We start from the raw sequence: 17,059 nt of genomic DNA, 5'->3' as shown, positions 1-17,059 counted from the left end.
GAATCCACACATCCCATAGCCTTCAAACTCTTGCCCTTTTTGCCTTCTACCTTGTCTCAACAACTATCTTGTGACTGTTTAGATAGTAGCAAGTCCCACAAAACCATCAAGTGATATTACATAAACCATGTGCTAAAACTATGTGCTACCTAACCCATTGACCTCACATTTAATATTGAAAATTTAATTATTTTTTCCAATATTAAATAATTACATGAAATATTATCACAATGTTACAATACCACTCATCAAGTATATCCCATGGGAGTCTTTACATGTTGCACATCCATCTAGGTGCAACATTACATAATAAAATAAAACAATATAACAATATTATGCAATGTGTGCAACACCCATTATCTCAACACACTCATGTTACCATGAAATCAAACAAGTATATTTGTGTACAAGAGACCACTCCTACGAATGATGTTGTGATTAGAACAGAGAGAGTTGCTAGTAGATCAGCCATGTGGATCTTTGATCATAGTGACTTGGAGGGAGTAGACCATGAAGATGGTTTCTAGACTCGGTACATCATCACTACAGAATGAACGACTAATATCTTCACCAAGTCTCTTACCAAAGTAAAGTTTGGGCATGTGGAGACTAGCGTGGAGTTGTGAAGAATGAAGCCCTTGCTAAGAGGGAGTCTTGGCATCAATGATTTCTTGAAATGTACTTTATTGGATTCTTCTTTGTAAGAGAGAAGCTTTAAGTGGAACCCCTGTTCCACCCTTTGGGAGTAGTGACAGATCCACACCCTTTGATATGGCTCATGGTGGATGATGTCATGTGTGTGACTCCATGACTTTAAGGGCCCCTGTGTACATTATTGAAAGGTGATGATATTTCAAATAATTTACACTTGTATCTAACATTGTAAGGTGATGACTTTACGATGTTGACTATCATGATGAATATCATGCTGGCTTGATATTCATGGAAATATCTTGATAGTTAATATCTCTTGGACTTATTGTTACATATCATGCTGACTTGATATTGATTGTGTATCAATATGTTCTTTATGAGATAATCATGATGGATATTATGTGATGTAATATCCGTGGACATGCCATGTGATGTGATGTTAGTGCACATGCCATAACAAGGACATACAAATGTCATGTGACTTGATGTTCTGTATACTCCTTGATATCACGAGTTAGGTGATATCTAAATCAATTCATACTTAGTTATCTTCCCTAGCCAAGATGGAGTGTTGATACAACGATAACTGATTATGGTGACTGTATGCATATGTGCATGTATGGATGGATGTATAGTAGTTCAGTATGTGAACTGTGATATACATGCATACATACAAACTTGCATAGTCCTTGTGCTAAACTAGAACTATCATGCCTTGAATTCAAACAAGCAATTATCCTTGCATTCAATAAAAAATATTCATACCAAACTAAGTATGCAGAAATCTGTACTTCCAGATAAAATTATCTCTTGGTGATCGAATAATGATCTCTTGCATAATATCAATTAGACAATGATCGGATGCATTCACATTATAATAGGATTGAGCAAATGACCCATTTATGTTTATGCAGATCAGCGACTTGATATAAATCATATTTTGGTTAAACATTAACTAAACTGATTAGTATAAGGTTAATAATTGTTTATACCAAATTACCAATAGTCATGTCATGAGCGGACATGAGACGTGTCCTCTCATGACATGCCCATTGGCTTTGTGTCTTTTGAACCAATACTTATGCCCAGCCGAACATCCAAGAGATACATCGAAATCAATTAATGCTCTGCTCTTTCGAGTTTGGTGACTGCAAACATGAGATTCATAATGAAATATTAATATTCATTATTTATCAATATTGAATTGCCAGCTGCATACCCAAATCATTATTGAGATCTTCAATAATTTCTCACTACTCATACAAATCCAAATCCAAATTCTCATGCAAAGCAATGTTAATAGTTTTCTGGATATTGACAGCCAAACAATCTAAATTTGGTAAAATACAAATGTTTGTTGGCTACAAAAGCAGTCAGTTTTGCAAAGCCCTAACATATTGACATGCAATTTTGTCTAAATTTGTGAAGAATGAGGTGAAAGGTGTTTTTAAGGTGCATGACCCCTTCTCATTTTAGTGGAGTACAGATTCTTCCACTAGGACATACCTCTTCTTGTGAAAACTAGGCTTATGAGTTTGAGTTAGGATCTTGAGTCTTTGTGGCCTTGGGGTACAGGCCAAAATGCCAATCTTTTCGTTAAGGCAGAATTTCACTTCTAATTATGTTGTGAAGCTGAAGTAATACTCTTGTTGTCATGTGTAATATTGGACACCTTTCTTATAACAAATATTGATGGCATTATGATCACACGGATAGATTCAATGGTATTTTTCAATATTAGAAATTTAATACCCATTTGTATCTGAGGCCTTATATTGTTAGGAGAAATACAGATAAACTTTGGTAATTAAGACTCAATTTTCAAGGCAATTGTTGTGTTTGCAAAATCTGTATATATTAAGCAGAGTAACTGGTTGATGAAAGCAATGATGGTGTTGGATAAAATGGCATGATTGATTTTGGAGATAAGAGTGCCAGTTTCTTTAAGCACATCCAAATTATAACAAAATTTTATGTTCCATTTTGCTACATCAAACCTAACCTGCTTTAGCTTTAGATTTATAATTATAGGGACCATATTGCTGCACTTCGCTGCTACAACAGAAATTTGTGTGGGTGTTTGACCATGTCTAGTATGCTTGTCTGAATTCTTGAGTGCCATTCATGAGCTGTTTACCAACAAATATGATTAATGATTAATTTGGGTCATTTTCCCTTTTTGACTATTTAGCGACTTGTATAAATCATTGAGCAAGAAAGCCTACCACATAATTAAGCAATCAAGCAAAATCGAGGTTGTCCAATATGTTCCTTTAACATTTAAAATTTGCATGCACTTTAATTTTTTTTAAAGTATGCTCCTTTAACATTTAAAATTTGTATGCACTTTAAAAAAAAATTTAAGTGAGAAGAGGATTGCTCAATTGTTGTTGCGAAATCAAATGGAAGGTTTTGATTCACCTCCCAATTAGAGACTGACATTGATCAACCTTGAACTAAGTGGGGTGCTTGATCTAATATAGGATAATTGTTCGCAGCTCAAATCTTTTATGTGTTTATGTTCTTTATTCAAATTCCACTTTGTCTACCTCAATTTATTAACTTGGCGAGAAGGTTCTGACACAATACATAAACATTCACTATTTCCTGATGCCTACAACTCCTCCTCAATAATCCTCCTTTTCTGTCTTTGTAAGTCATTGCTCAAGACTTGAAAATAACTTAACATGCCGTAACTGTAGCAGAAAATGTTCTCATTGCAAGAAAACATGTCCCGTCAGTTGCAAGTTCAGCTGTGTTACCATATCCGATGAGATGGGTTTGATTAGGGCATAGCTTTTGCTCTCTTGGGTACCCTGTGGGGACATTTCAAAGGGTACGTGGTACTTGAATGCAAACCCCCAATGTAGTTGGCTGTTTTCAAAAGACACTGTGTGTAGGTTTAAAAGGGGCCCAAAATTATGAAAAATCAGCTCTTCAAAATGTATTTTTTTCATAAAATAAACCTAAAATATCCTTCTAAGCTGTATGTGGATAAGTATAGAGATATTTATTCTCAAAGCTTGCTGTTTCTCTCTCAAACATAAAGGATGGAAAATACATAGTGTGTTAGCTAAGTGGTAGAGGAGGGAACAAGCCAGCATGAAGGATATTTATTGATCAAAGGAGATTTTTGAAAAATTTCAGAAATTCTGTCTTTTATTTTTTAAGAAATGTTTTGAGTGTTTTTAGCCAAAAAAACATTTTATACTCATTATGGTTACATTTTCAATTTTAATTTATTTATTTTATAACAAGAATCCATACACAATTGCTACAACTAGGACATCTAAATTTGATCAATCATAAGTATGTTATGACAGTTTAACAACTTCTTGGAGTTTGGGTTTTTATTTGACATTGTAGTAATTCTGATATCAGCTATAAGCAGAAGCACTCATGAGTGAAAGCTCATCAATTTTCTGCGAATGACCAAAAGGATTAGAATCTATTAAGGGTCGGATAAAAATGGTTGCCAAAAGAGCAAATTCTCTCATATATTGAAGAGCAAGATGAATTTACTATTGTAAGCAAGTGAGCAAAGTTAAGATCTCATTCTTTCTTGAAGAAAGAATCACTTTGGCCACCTATAGGGTCATCTCTAATAGTGGTTGCCTCACATCCTTTCTTTGCAACATTCTTTTTACAAGAACAGGGTATTGGATCACTATATCTTCAACAATATGCTCATTGATAATGCATTTTAAAATGAGGTGGTGATATTGCCGATGGAAGATTGCATGTTGCAGTCATTCAACAAGCACCATCTTAAATTAAGTGAGATCATCATGTTGGTGGGAAATGGTGCATGTAGTCAATCAAACACCTTGGGTATGAGAAGGCATCCATTGCCTTATTGGCAAATTATTCTTTATTTTTTTGTAGAGGCATACAAACCAATTTAGGAGTTCATGGGTTGAAACAGAAGTGCTCATCATTTTTGATAGATGAGAAGATTCAAAAAATCAACCTTAAAAAATATCATTGCAGTGCGTTCCAAAGGGGCAGTGTTTTTGATGGTGGTTTATTACAATGGGCAGGGGTGCAAATTTCATTTTTAAAAATCCTTATTGAGTTAATAGAAATGATAGGTGTTGAAAACATTGTCCAAGTCATGGCAAACAAGGCTAAAAATTGCAGTGATTTTTATATGTTGCGGAGAAATAGATACATTTTTCAATAGCAGATACCATCCACTTACTTAACTTGGTGATGAAGATTAACACAAAGTAATGCAAATCAAGGATGGGGGGTCTTTTCGGACAACTTATTTAGGCAGCCCATACCACACACAAACCATCATTCCTCAACTTGCCAGCATATGTAATAAAATTCAATTCAAATAATTTCGATGTTTAGCAACACTTACCAAATTGATAGTTGCTGAGAATTATTCAAATTGAAATTTGTTACAATAAATTTTACATCAAAGCTATTTAAATCTTAAACAAATCAACAAATCACACAAAAGCATACACCTCTTTGCTATATCCCCAACCTGGGTGTTGGATCTTTCCTTACTCAGGAATGGTGTTTTGAAACTAAAATATCAAATACCTGCAATATGGGCTTTGAGAGCCTCCCAATAACCACCACCATCAATTTGGCAAATTCGATCAAACTTGTAACCTGTTGGCTTTGTAGCTCCTTCTGCACGTGGGTTTTGTAACTCTTGTTAGTTGTGCACCCAAATAATGTTTCCTGGCTGTACAATAATGTTGGATTATGTGTCAAGACAAAATTTATTGAACCGGCAATGTCCCAAACATGGGAGTTGGTTTTCAATTTTTTTAATTTTGTCATTCTTAGCAGTTTAAAGTATACATTTTTTGATTTGCCATTTTTAGAAGTTTGGTCCAAAATCAAAATTAATATTTGCATAAATTGAACCTCTTTTCTATTTCATGAATATTGATATTTTAAACATATTGGCAAGCCAAACTGAATATCTAAAGGGAAACTGTCTTGCGTGTGCTTAAGTTGGAGTTGAAGATCTTGCCTGCAGCTAGAAATCACATGAAACACCAATTTTTTTAAAATTAACTATATTTTGCGCGATGTATCGCCTAACACCCTTGGATGCCCTTGCATCAAACACTTAGGGTACGTGAAATTTTCTCTGAGTTGAAGCTCATGAGCATTTGAAAATCATGGGTTTTTTCTTGAAGCACCCCTCTTCCTTATCCTCTTTTTCCTCATTAACATTTTTTTGTATCTTCTCTCCCCTCTTTCATCTTTCCTCCCTTTCTCTCTCTTATGAATTTCAAGTTACTATAATATTAACCCACCAAGGCTTATCTCCCCACTCTACTTCATCTTATTCAACTTTTGTATACAAATCAGCATTAGCAAATTCCTAAAAAATTTCAACTTCTTGCATATCAACAAAATGAACCATACCTTGTTGTGCCTTAGCTTGTGACACCTTATTGCTGCACTTAACCTATTCTTTTACTATTTCTTTAAATAAAGATCAGTTGCAATATCAACATTGATAAAACTGCCTGGCAGCAAAGTGTGACATTGTCAGAGTCAAATATAAGAGGCCCTCTTTATGGTGGAAGCGAGCTTTATTGGAGCACTATACAGTTATTAAAAATTCCTCCCAGGAGGATGTGAATCCTAAGGGATACAGGGAACCACCAGGTCGGTTCAGGTTCAGGAGATTCCTACTGTTGATTCTATTTGGAAAAGGCGGTGGTTGCTGATATAACTGGTTCAAAGTAGATGACTGCATGCTTTGCTGATCCTGCTGGCTTAGACCATGCTGGCTTAGACCATCATGCTGTGGTGGTGTCTAGCTCTGCTGTAACTGAACAACAAGGTATTGATGTGAAGGCCAATGCTGGCCTTGTCCAAAATGGTTTTGTAGCTGGTGGTTCTTGTGTTGGCTCTGTCATGGGATCTCAGCCTTGTGTTGGATCTCCATTTTGTTCTGGAAATTCTGTTCTAGAGTTACATTCTTGGCAGAATAAAGCTGTAATGGTTGAGGAGGGATCCAGTTTTTGGAAAAGCACTATTAAATCTCCTCCTCACTTTGATACGATCCTTAGCTCCCAAAAGAAGGGAGGTTTGTTTTGAAGGTTGTGGGATCTTTTTTACAAAACCCTCTGGGACAATTTGGACTTGGTGCTTATTTTATTTTCCGTCTCTTTTATTTTTGGGTCTTGGATAGTGTTATCCTTGACACTCTTTTGCTAGTTTTTTTTGGGCTGCTAGACATGTAATGCTATTCTGTGGCAGCATTTGGTTTGTTGCGGGGTTCTCTTCTCCCCCTTCTCGTGTTCTGGGTTTTGGGCCCCTTGCAAAACCTGTTTTCCCCATAATAAAAAATATTGATAAAATTGTAAAAATTGACAATTACCTCTACGTTTTCCTCTTTCTACTGATGCAACATCTTGTCTATTTTCTTTTTATCCTCTCATTCTAGCCATGCTATGTACATATGAATCAACTAGTAGTCCCGAGGGATCAGATTAATGACAGGAGGGGGAATCAATAATCTACTGATTATACAACTTTTCAAACACTTAAACCCCTGTCACAATATTAACTTAATTATAGTAAATGAAACCATTGATCATTTCAACAAGATATAGCAATATTGACACACAGATTTTGGTTTTCATTGAAATCCAATTTGGGTGTAAACCATAGTGGGACATAGTACCCACGCAATTCGCACTAGTTTGGAGCATGCCCTGTAAGGAGCTTAACCCTGTTAAGAGTTTACAAAGACACTGTTAGGTGCGACTCAGTTGAGGGATTTACCTCTAGCCTTGCTAGGAGCTTTACCCTGTCAATAGTAGCCTTGTTAAAAGACTTTGAACACTACTTAAAGTGCCACCCTTTTAAAGGACTTACAATAAAGGACCTGTTGGGACTTGGTTAAGGGATTTTACTATTGCAACTGTTAGGAAACAACAGGTAGAATGATCTGTGTGATAACAACCTGCTGGGATCCACTTGGTTAAGGGATTTTATTGCTGCAACTGATAGGAAATGACAAGTAGAATGATCTGTGTGATAACACCTCTCTTGCTTGATCAGATCCGTTGTAGCTCCCTCAAACACTTCACGCCATACTCAACTTCACACTGGCTTGACTGCACCTTCACAATGATGCCCTAATCATGATCAAAACACTTGATTCTTTCTCCTCCCATCAAATATATAGTGCCCTTCATAACCCTAAAAGTTCCAACGCCTCAAACTTGCCATAACATGTTTCATTTTGGATTTCAAATAAATCAATCGTGTACCATGATTTAAAACACATATCTCAATGCACAAAATAAATTTTCTGCATCGTGTCGTCCCACAATTAATTTTATATTTGATTTCATGAAGAACAGTTGAACACGTTTTAACAAAACAAACTCTTCTTCTAGAATCTTCATGACACACTCGCATCAATCTCTGGAATGCCAAATAGTCCTCTATAAACTTTGGGACACGTCACCACATCATGTCTGACTTAGCCGACTTCATCAATTCATCTATACCAATCACCGATCCTTGATCTTCCGTCGGTAGCTCAAGAACACTAACACTCTGTCCAAAAAATTCAATCATCATTGCAATACACCATCACCAGTCATCCAATGAGTTGTGGTCGCAACCATAACATCTAAAGACCTTGTTCTACCTTGTCATGTGACTGATCCACTTAACATAGACTTGGAAAAACAATCAAATCACCTACTGCATGTCAACAACTGTTCTAGCAGTTGCACTTTTTAACTTTAATTGGTGATAACTTAGTCAAACCTTTTCACTAGAAGTTCTGTTCATACATTCAACATTTTGAGACATCCCTAAGTCTCTCATAAGGATCGCAACCACTGATACTTTCTGTAACACCTTGTTCATCACTTTTATACTTAGCAACATACTAGGAACTCTTAGGTCAATACTTGACGTCAATGACAACACACTCACTCATCATCATACAACTAAATCTTTATCAGGATATCTCCAAACATCATCTACCATCACTGCATCAGTTATGTCAACAATCTCCCCCTTTTGCATTGATGACAACACTTCTAATTTCCTCTAATACTTCTGCTCATCTTTTGGACCTGTGTTCTGATTTGCCTTGTGCTTTGATACCTGTAGGAAACTCCCCCTTGTCTTCTCCATTTGCTCACCACATTCTCTTTGCACATTTGCTTCCCTGCCATCTGTATCCTCTTTCTTGCTATTATCATTCCCTACCTCTTTCACTTACACATTCTCTCCCCCTTTAACAACAATGCGAAAGGTGCCAAACACTTTGACTAATGATGTACCTGTAAACCATTGATTGCATCACTAAGCTTCTTCACTAACTTGTATTGCTTCACTGTACTGACTGATCAACCGACTGATCTACCAACTGCTCCCCCTAAGTAGTCCCTTAACATCGATCCATGCATAAGATATTCAATGGGTACAATGGATTGATGCATCAACGTCTTCATCTTAGTTCAGGCTAGGCATGTGAATGACCCCTAAGCTACCTCTTAGATACTCAAATGTACTTTTATGCAATAGCTTTGTGAATATGTCTGCTACCTGCTCCTTGGTTGGCACATATTTCAACCGCACTTCTTTCTCCTGTACCTGTTTTCTAAGAAAATGATAGTTGAATGCAATGTGCTTGGTCTTAGAGTGTATCACCGTTTTCTTTAATATAATGGCACTTGTGGTATCACAGTAGATGACCACCAGTTCAATGACCTTCTCTTGAATTCCTTCAAGTATCTTCTTGATCCAAACTACTGGGTATAGTTGATTGTAGTAGCAACATATTCACCTTCTACCAGCTTCTACTGTGGATTGAGAGATACAATTTTCTTTCTTTCTTGTCCATGATACCAACCTATCATCCAAGAAGAATGCTCCTTTGCTAGTTCTCTTCCTATCATCCACATTACCTGCCCAATTAGCATCTGTAAATACACTTAGAGAGAAATCACCTTTCTGTGCATACCAAAGACCACAGTCTATTGTTTCCTTCAAGTTAGAATATCCTCTTCATTGCCATCAAGTGGACTCCTTAGGATTAGCCAAAATCTGGCCAGTAATTTAACTACTTGTGCTATGTCCAGTCTACTGTGCACAACATACTGCAACTTTCCTATCATAGAGCTATATAATGTCTCATCTACTTCCTTAGACTTGTCTTCCTTGGACAACTTGCACCTGGACACCATAGGTGTTGCAACTAGTCTCGAGTTTTCTAGTCCAAAAGCTTTCAGGATCTCCCTCACATACTTTGACTAGTTAATATAGATTCCATCCTTAAGTTGTAGAATTTGTAATCCTATAAATAACTTGATCTCACAAATCATTGACATCTTAAATGCTTTTTTCATTTCACCTGTGAAAATGATATCATTTCCTCGAAAAATAATATCATCAACACATATTTCTGCAATTAGCAATTTGCATTCATAATTCATCTTTAGATACACATTACTGTTATCACTTTATTGTTCCCTTCAAGTACCTGAATGTCCTTTTCATTGCCACCAAGTGGACTCTTTAGGATTAGCAAAAATCTGGCCAGTAATTTAACTGCTTGTGCTATGTCCGGTCCAATGTGCACGACATACTGCAACTTTCCTATCATAGATCTATATAATGTCTCATCCACTTCCTTAGACTTGTCTTCCTTGGACAACTTGCAACTGGTCACCATAGGTGTCCCAACCAGTTTTGAGTTTTCTAGTCCATGGGTTTTCAAGATCTCCCTAACATTCTTTGACTAGCTAATATAGATTCCATCCTTAAGTTGTAGAATCTGTAATCCTATAAAGAACTTGATCTCACAAATCATTGACATCTTAAATTCTTTCTTCATTTCACTTGCAAAAATGATATCATTTCCTCCAAAAATGTATCATCCACAAATATTTCTGCAATTAGCAATTTGCCTTCATCTTCCATCTTTAGATACACATTACTGTTATCACTTGCCCCGATGAAACCAATTTTGATTAGATATGAGTGCAATCTCTCATACCATGCTCTAGGTGCTTGTTTCAGTTCATACAATGCTTTTTGCAACTTGCAAATTATATCCTTGCCTTCTGGAGAAATAGATACTTCTGGTTGTTCTATGTAAACGACTTCTTCCAGAATTCTATTCAGAAATGTACTGATCACATTCTTGTCCACCAGTTTGGGTACTAGTGTCTATGTCTGATTCTTCTCAATCTATTCAATCTCCTCTTCCGTAGCTCTTGTCTAATCTTTATCCTTCAATGCTTCTTTTTCAGACTTGGGTTCAAACTCAGAAAGTAAACACACTTTCCCTTCCTTTCCTCTTAGTTAACACTCCTGATTTCCTATCACAAATGATTTGATCAGCAAAATGATTTAACTTGACATACTTTAGTAGACAAGGTTCAGGTCTTGGACATATTTTAGCAGACTAGGTTCAGGTCTTCGACCCTCTTCAACTGTAGATACTGGTTCTTCCTCACTTACAAGTTCATCCTGGATTTCTTCTTCCATCGGTTTTACATTTACAAACTCAGAAAGTAAAAATGCACTTTCCCTTGCTTTCCTCCTAGTTAGCACTTGTGAATTTCTATCACCAATGATTTGATCAGCAAAATGATTTAACTTGACATACCTTGGTAGAGTAGGTTCAGGTCATGGACCCTCTTCAACTGTAGATACTGGTTCTTCCTCACTTACCTGTTCATCCTGGATTTCCTCTTCCACCAGTTTTACATATACAAACCCTTGATTGTCTGAAGGTTCCTTCTTACTGAATTCATCATTTTGCTCTGCAAACTCATCTATTCCGACACCTGCACTCGCAATTATCTTGTTTGTCCTTTTGTTTAGACACTTGTAGGCTTTGATCTTTGTTGAGTCTCCTAAGAATATTCCCTTATTACTCGTAGGTTCAAACTTTCCTGAGTTGTCACCCCTCTTGATGTCTAATATGACAACTCATAGGGTGTCTAATACATACATTTCTTGATTTGTGCTCAATTTCATGTGGACAGGGCAATGTTTACTGCTTCTCTCTAGAAAGTTTGTGGAACTCTATTTTGAATCATCAAGGTTTTGGCACACTTAATCAGTCTTATTCCTCCACTCTGCGACGCTGTTCTGCTGGGGTGTCCTTGGAGCTGACATCTTTCTCTTTATTCTCTGTTCTTCACAGTATGCAATGAATTAATGTGAAGTAAATTCAACGCCTCCTTCAGATCTTAGACATTTCAGACTTTTACCTGTCCCCTTTTCCACTCTAGCTTTGTACACCTTAAGCATGTAGAATGCTTCTGATTTGTCCTTAAGAAACACAACACACATCATTTTTGAAAAGTCATCAATAAATAACATGAAAGATCTATCACCATAGAAACTTCTGGCTCTCATGGGACTGACTACACAGGCCATGCAAGTCAGTATGTACCAAATGCAAAATGCTCTCAGAGGAATGAGATTTATTGATGAAGCTTGAACTAGTTAATTTCCCTATCTGATAATGGCAATCTCTACACATAATGTTGTTTGTTCACCAGTATCAATCAAATCTCCTGATTTGCTTAGAATTCTGCACACACCATTGTTGAACTCCACCATTGTTGAACTCCAATATGTATCCTTCATTATTTATTTGAGCCACACTATGCAAATCGCACCTCAAACCTTCAACCCAGTAGACATTATCACAATTTGTTTGTTCATCATTGCCAGATCTTACCGATCCACCATCAAAATTTACGATTTCAATGCAGGTCATGTGATGACTGCAGCTACTATCAATGATCAGACCAGAGCTTTCTCACTGTCAACTGAAGGATCTTCTTTCACAGCAACAAATACATTCTTGTCTTCATCTCTTCAATCAGACCCTTCATTGGTAACCCCTTCCTTAGCAAGATAGCAAGCTTTCTTGACCTTGTCCTTGTATTTCTTTGGCTTATCCTTCCTGTTATTGTCAGGACATCTAGCAGCAATATGTCCTATCTTTTTGCATGAAAAATGTAATAACACTGACCAGCTTGCTCCTCACAACATATGTTGATTCTAATTTTTTTGCACAATAACAGGAAAACAATAAACTGTGCACCACTAATTTGTCCTCACAATCTTCAGATAATTCTCGCCTTTGAATTTTCAGATGGGTAAATACCAAAACACACATATATATGTACTTCTAAGAAGACAAATGATTCAAAACCAATTCTGAATTCCAAATTAATAATGAATAGTACAGTAATGCAAGAGGATAATTATTATAGTCATACAATTGCTATTAAGCCCTTCGCAAATGATCACAATTTAAGCACCTGTTTGCAACTGTAGACCAATGATCAACATCACACTTTCTATGCAGATGCGGGTGACTTTATAATTTTGCTTGTATTGAATAGTAACTCTCTATTTGACCAATTACAACTTTTCATACAAATAACTTTGCTGTAACAGTAAATATAAAAACAACTATCATTCACATTGGGAACCTGATTAATATGTGATATCAGACGTTTGAATGTAGCAAGGCTTCAATTCCAAGTCCTTGTGGCTTCCAGCAGCTTCATTAACCCTCTACGCATGAACAGAAATATATATATCTGCTGCTTGCAACCAAAATTGCAGCTTCCTTTCGCTGCTACATAGGCCTCTAGCAGCAATATAGACTCAAAAAGATTGGACTCAGGCCCAGATTTGACCACGCTGGCCTCACCTGTTTTGGACGCAGCCAGCAGAGAATAGCCATGCAGCTTTGTTAGGTGGACGACAGCCTTCCCAAGTGTTTGCAGGCCTCTAGAAGTCAACGCAGGCCTCCAAGGAATAAATGCAGGCCCCTAACTGGAAATCACAGCTCATGATGAAATCAAATCGCTGCCTTAATATAAAACAGCAGCCTTTCAAATGCAGATCAAACCTCCAAGATATGAAACTTTAAATATCCCTTTTCTGTTATTGTGACGTTTTATCATTTTCCAAATTTTTTCTGTAATTTTTCGTACGGGTTTTTGTGGCTCCCTGTCAGTTGCATTCCCAAAATATCCATGTTCTGGTTTAAACTGGTAAGCAACTCTGTGCATTCTGGTGCTAGATATCATATTATTAGATATGAAAAATAATGAATCTAATCAAACTTTGATATCACCTGACTGAGAAACACCAGATAGACCATTCATCTTTCACGAGAATTGATCGTCACACAACTTCCCTTTTGTTCTACTCTACCATCAAAGAGAAACATTAACACCTCAATTTCGCACTTTTGTCCCATAAAACTGTTAAATTATCATGATAACAAATCTATGATAAAATAGGATGCCTGTTAATTTAGTCATAACATGGCCCACTTAAAATGTCACAGCATTGATTAAGTGCTGCATGTGAAGTCTAAACAACTCGTAATCCAATATAATAATGTCTGAAGGTGCAGCTTTGGGGTGTAGTACATATCTGGTATTAATTTAAATCATCGTATAGATTTTGCATATACAGCCTGAGTTGGCCTGTACAGCCTGAGTTGGCCTAGTGGTGGAGAATTTGTACTCTTGAAAGAGAGGTCACAAGTTCAAATCCCACTTGGGGGTAGGGTATGTATGCCTCGTTTGTAGCGCCAAGCGCCTCTTGAAAAAGAGTACGATGTAGTCCCATATCACTGTCACCATATGTAAACCCAAAAACTATGGCATAGTGTCGTGGACTATAAAACCACCTTTTTTTCCTTTCCTATATTTATTTTGCTGTGCATTACATCTTTATGATTTTTGAGTAATGTTTTGTATAAGATTATTATTATTTATTTAACTGTTGGGACTGAATCGAGGACATAAGCAATCTGTTTTACTGCGCGTTAGAACTTTTTAATTTTTGAGTTATGTTTTGTTTAAAATTGAATTCTTTCTACTTAGCTGTTGAGAGTAAGAATATTTTTGTCATAACTTTTTATTGATTTATAAATGTATTCCCATAATAGTGGTTGGATTCCCATAATAGTGGTTGGAAGAATCTTTAACATTTAAAATACATAATCTAGAGGTGTTGATAAATACCATAAGGATGGATGTGCCAAGAATTTTTTCAACTGGTTTTGCCTGACATAAATTCTCTGGTTTATTTACAGCTCCAAGAACTTGGAACTTCACTAACAGAATTATGGAATCTAATGGATACAAGTATGGATGAACGAAGATTATTTGATCATGTGACTTGCAATATTGCAGATTCTGTTGATGAGGTCACAATCCCTGGTGCACTTGCCATTGATATTATTGAACAGGTGAACATTTTTGTTTACTTACATTTAGAAAGTTACTATTTTCACAACATTTTTGTACTCACATACATACCTTGCTATCTTCTTGTTTCTATAGGCTGAAGTTGAAGTAGAGAGATTGGATCAATTAAAATCTAGCAAAATGAAAGAGCTTGCGCTTAAGAAGCAAGTAGAGCTTGAAGAGATATATAGACGGGCTCACATGGAAGTAGATTCCGAGTCTGCACAAGAGAAGCTAATGGCTTTGGTTGATTCTGGTTGGTTTGTCTTGGTCTGTTAGGATCTTCATTTCATTTATTTGTTTATAACATCTACTGATTCACTTGTCTTGTTTTAAGGCAATATTGATCCTTCAGAGTTGCTTGCTAGCATGGAAGAGCAGATCTTCAAGGCAAAAGAAGAGGCGCTTAGTAGAAAGGAAATAATGGAGAAGGTAGAGAAGTGGATGTCAGCTTGTGAAGAGGAAAGTTGGCTCGAAGACTATAACAAGGTAGTTTTGACATCCTTTGAGTTTCTCTTTTATGTTTTCACCTGTTTGTGTTAGGAGTTGGCGGTTCATTATGTCTACATTAATAAGTAAGGGCTTTACGGAGTTAATTACTGCACTTCCATTGTTGTTTTTTGGGAATGCCAGAGTCTTATGTATGTCTTTAATCATTTCTTGTTTTTTTCAGACTATTTACTTCTCAATGTGGCCTCAATTATTTGCAATTACTGTTAAACATAGGCTTTGAGGTGTTAACTTTGGTCTAATTCCTCTACAGGATGATAATCGGTACAATTCCAGCAGAGGTGCTCATTTAAATCTAAAACGTGCAGAGCGAGCTCGAGTGTTGGTTAACAAAATACCCGGTACCTGCTAGTACAAGATCACAATGTTCAATTACTTTATCCAACTAATAAATCCTTGCAAGAATAATAATTATGACAATTATTATGCTGTTCTGCATGTAGCTCTTGTGGATACGTTGATTGCAAAAACAAGGTCTTGGGAAGATGAAAGGAAGTCTACGTTTTTATATGACGGAGTAAGAAATTATTGTTCTGCCCCTATATGATAGGGTTGTAGTATATTCATAAGTTAATGATCTCTGAAGGATTTTTGCTGCCAATCAACAGGTTCTATCACTAATCAGTTAGGTTTCATTTTTCTTGTTGGGGAAACTGCACAGGTACCCCTCTTGGCGATGTTGGATGAATACACTGTGTTAAGGCAAGAGAGAGAAGAGGAGAAACGGAGGTTCAGGGTATGCAACTTTGTAGTCATCACCACCTTATAGTGATTTTGAATCTTGATTAATAATTGTTCTTTTTGAATGCTAAGGCAAACCCTTGTTCTGTTCAGGATCAAAAACGTTTTCATGAACAATTGACGACTGAACAAGAAAGCATGTTTGGTTCAAGGCCAAGTCCAAGCAGGCAACTTTCTTCAAAGAAAGGTACCGCCCCACGAACCAACGGGGGCAGTGCAAATGGCACTCCTTTGAATCGACGTCTCTCGCTTGGTGTGCAGCAAGCTGGAACAAATGGAGTTACTCCCATTCGACAGGGCATGTCTGCAAACAAGGAGGGCAGAAGGGAGCATTCTAGGCCAGGAGGCCCTGCCAATTATGTAGCTCTTGCAAAAGACGACTCAATTTCACAAGTTTCTGAGAGTGATTCAGGTTTTTCCTCCCCATAATATGAGTCTCTTGTTTCCAGTATGCACCAGACCTTACAAACATTCAAGTTGAATCCGGATATTTTCTGCAATTATTGCAACTATTTGTAATCCGTATTTTTTGTATCTGTTTCAATAATGGTGCATGTCACTGGATTAAGTTCATTTCTTTAATTCACAAGACTACAGAAGGCTATTTTAAGTTTGGGAGTACTAACACAAAATTAGCATCACTTGTAAGTACAAACAGTCTTTTGTTTCGTGGAATGGACTATTGTTCTCTGATTTAGTGTTTTTCTCTTCAAGTGGTTCTTTTGATGGAGAGGCTCCATGTTCCATATCATTGTTTTATTCATGATGGAGCTTTTCTAAGTAATCAAGCATTTGAGCAAATTTGATGACTGCTCCTATTATAAGATTTTTTTTTTTTTAACCTTACCTATATCTTTATGGGACAGGCTAATCTCCAGACAAAATGCACTATAGACAAA

General features: G+C 36.6%; 1 protein-coding gene across 2 annotated transcripts in view; it reads left to right on the top strand.

The window, feature by feature from the left end:
• The window catches only part of LOC149530255 (65-kDa microtubule-associated protein 1-like), a 29,545-nt gene extending 12,692 nt beyond the window's left edge, over positions 1-16,853 (top strand). For both annotated transcript variants that reach the window (XM_089811288.1, XM_089811287.1), the window contains 7 exons: positions 14,756-14,911; positions 15,006-15,165; positions 15,247-15,398; positions 15,673-15,760; positions 15,863-15,936; positions 16,081-16,155; positions 16,254-16,853. In XM_089811288.1, coding sequence (XP_089667414.1) covers positions 14,756-14,911; positions 15,006-15,165; positions 15,247-15,398; positions 15,673-15,760; positions 15,863-15,936; positions 16,081-16,155; positions 16,254-16,589 — 1,041 coding nt within the window. In that variant the 3' untranslated portion in view covers positions 16,590-16,853. The remainder of the gene's footprint in view (positions 1-14,755; positions 14,912-15,005; positions 15,166-15,246; positions 15,399-15,672; positions 15,761-15,862; positions 15,937-16,080; positions 16,156-16,253) is intronic.
• Positions 16,854-17,059: the final 206 nt, after the last annotated feature.

This window comes from Cupressus sempervirens, chromosome 11 (genome assembly GCF_028749045.1).
Source record: "Cupressus sempervirens isolate cs-2001-9-10 chromosome 11, ASM2874904v1, whole genome shotgun sequence".
Classification (NCBI taxonomy): domain Eukaryota; kingdom Viridiplantae; phylum Streptophyta; class Pinopsida; order Cupressales; family Cupressaceae; genus Cupressus; species Cupressus sempervirens.
Note: the sequence above shows the minus strand (reverse complement) of the source record. Positions and strands in the feature narration are given on the sequence as shown.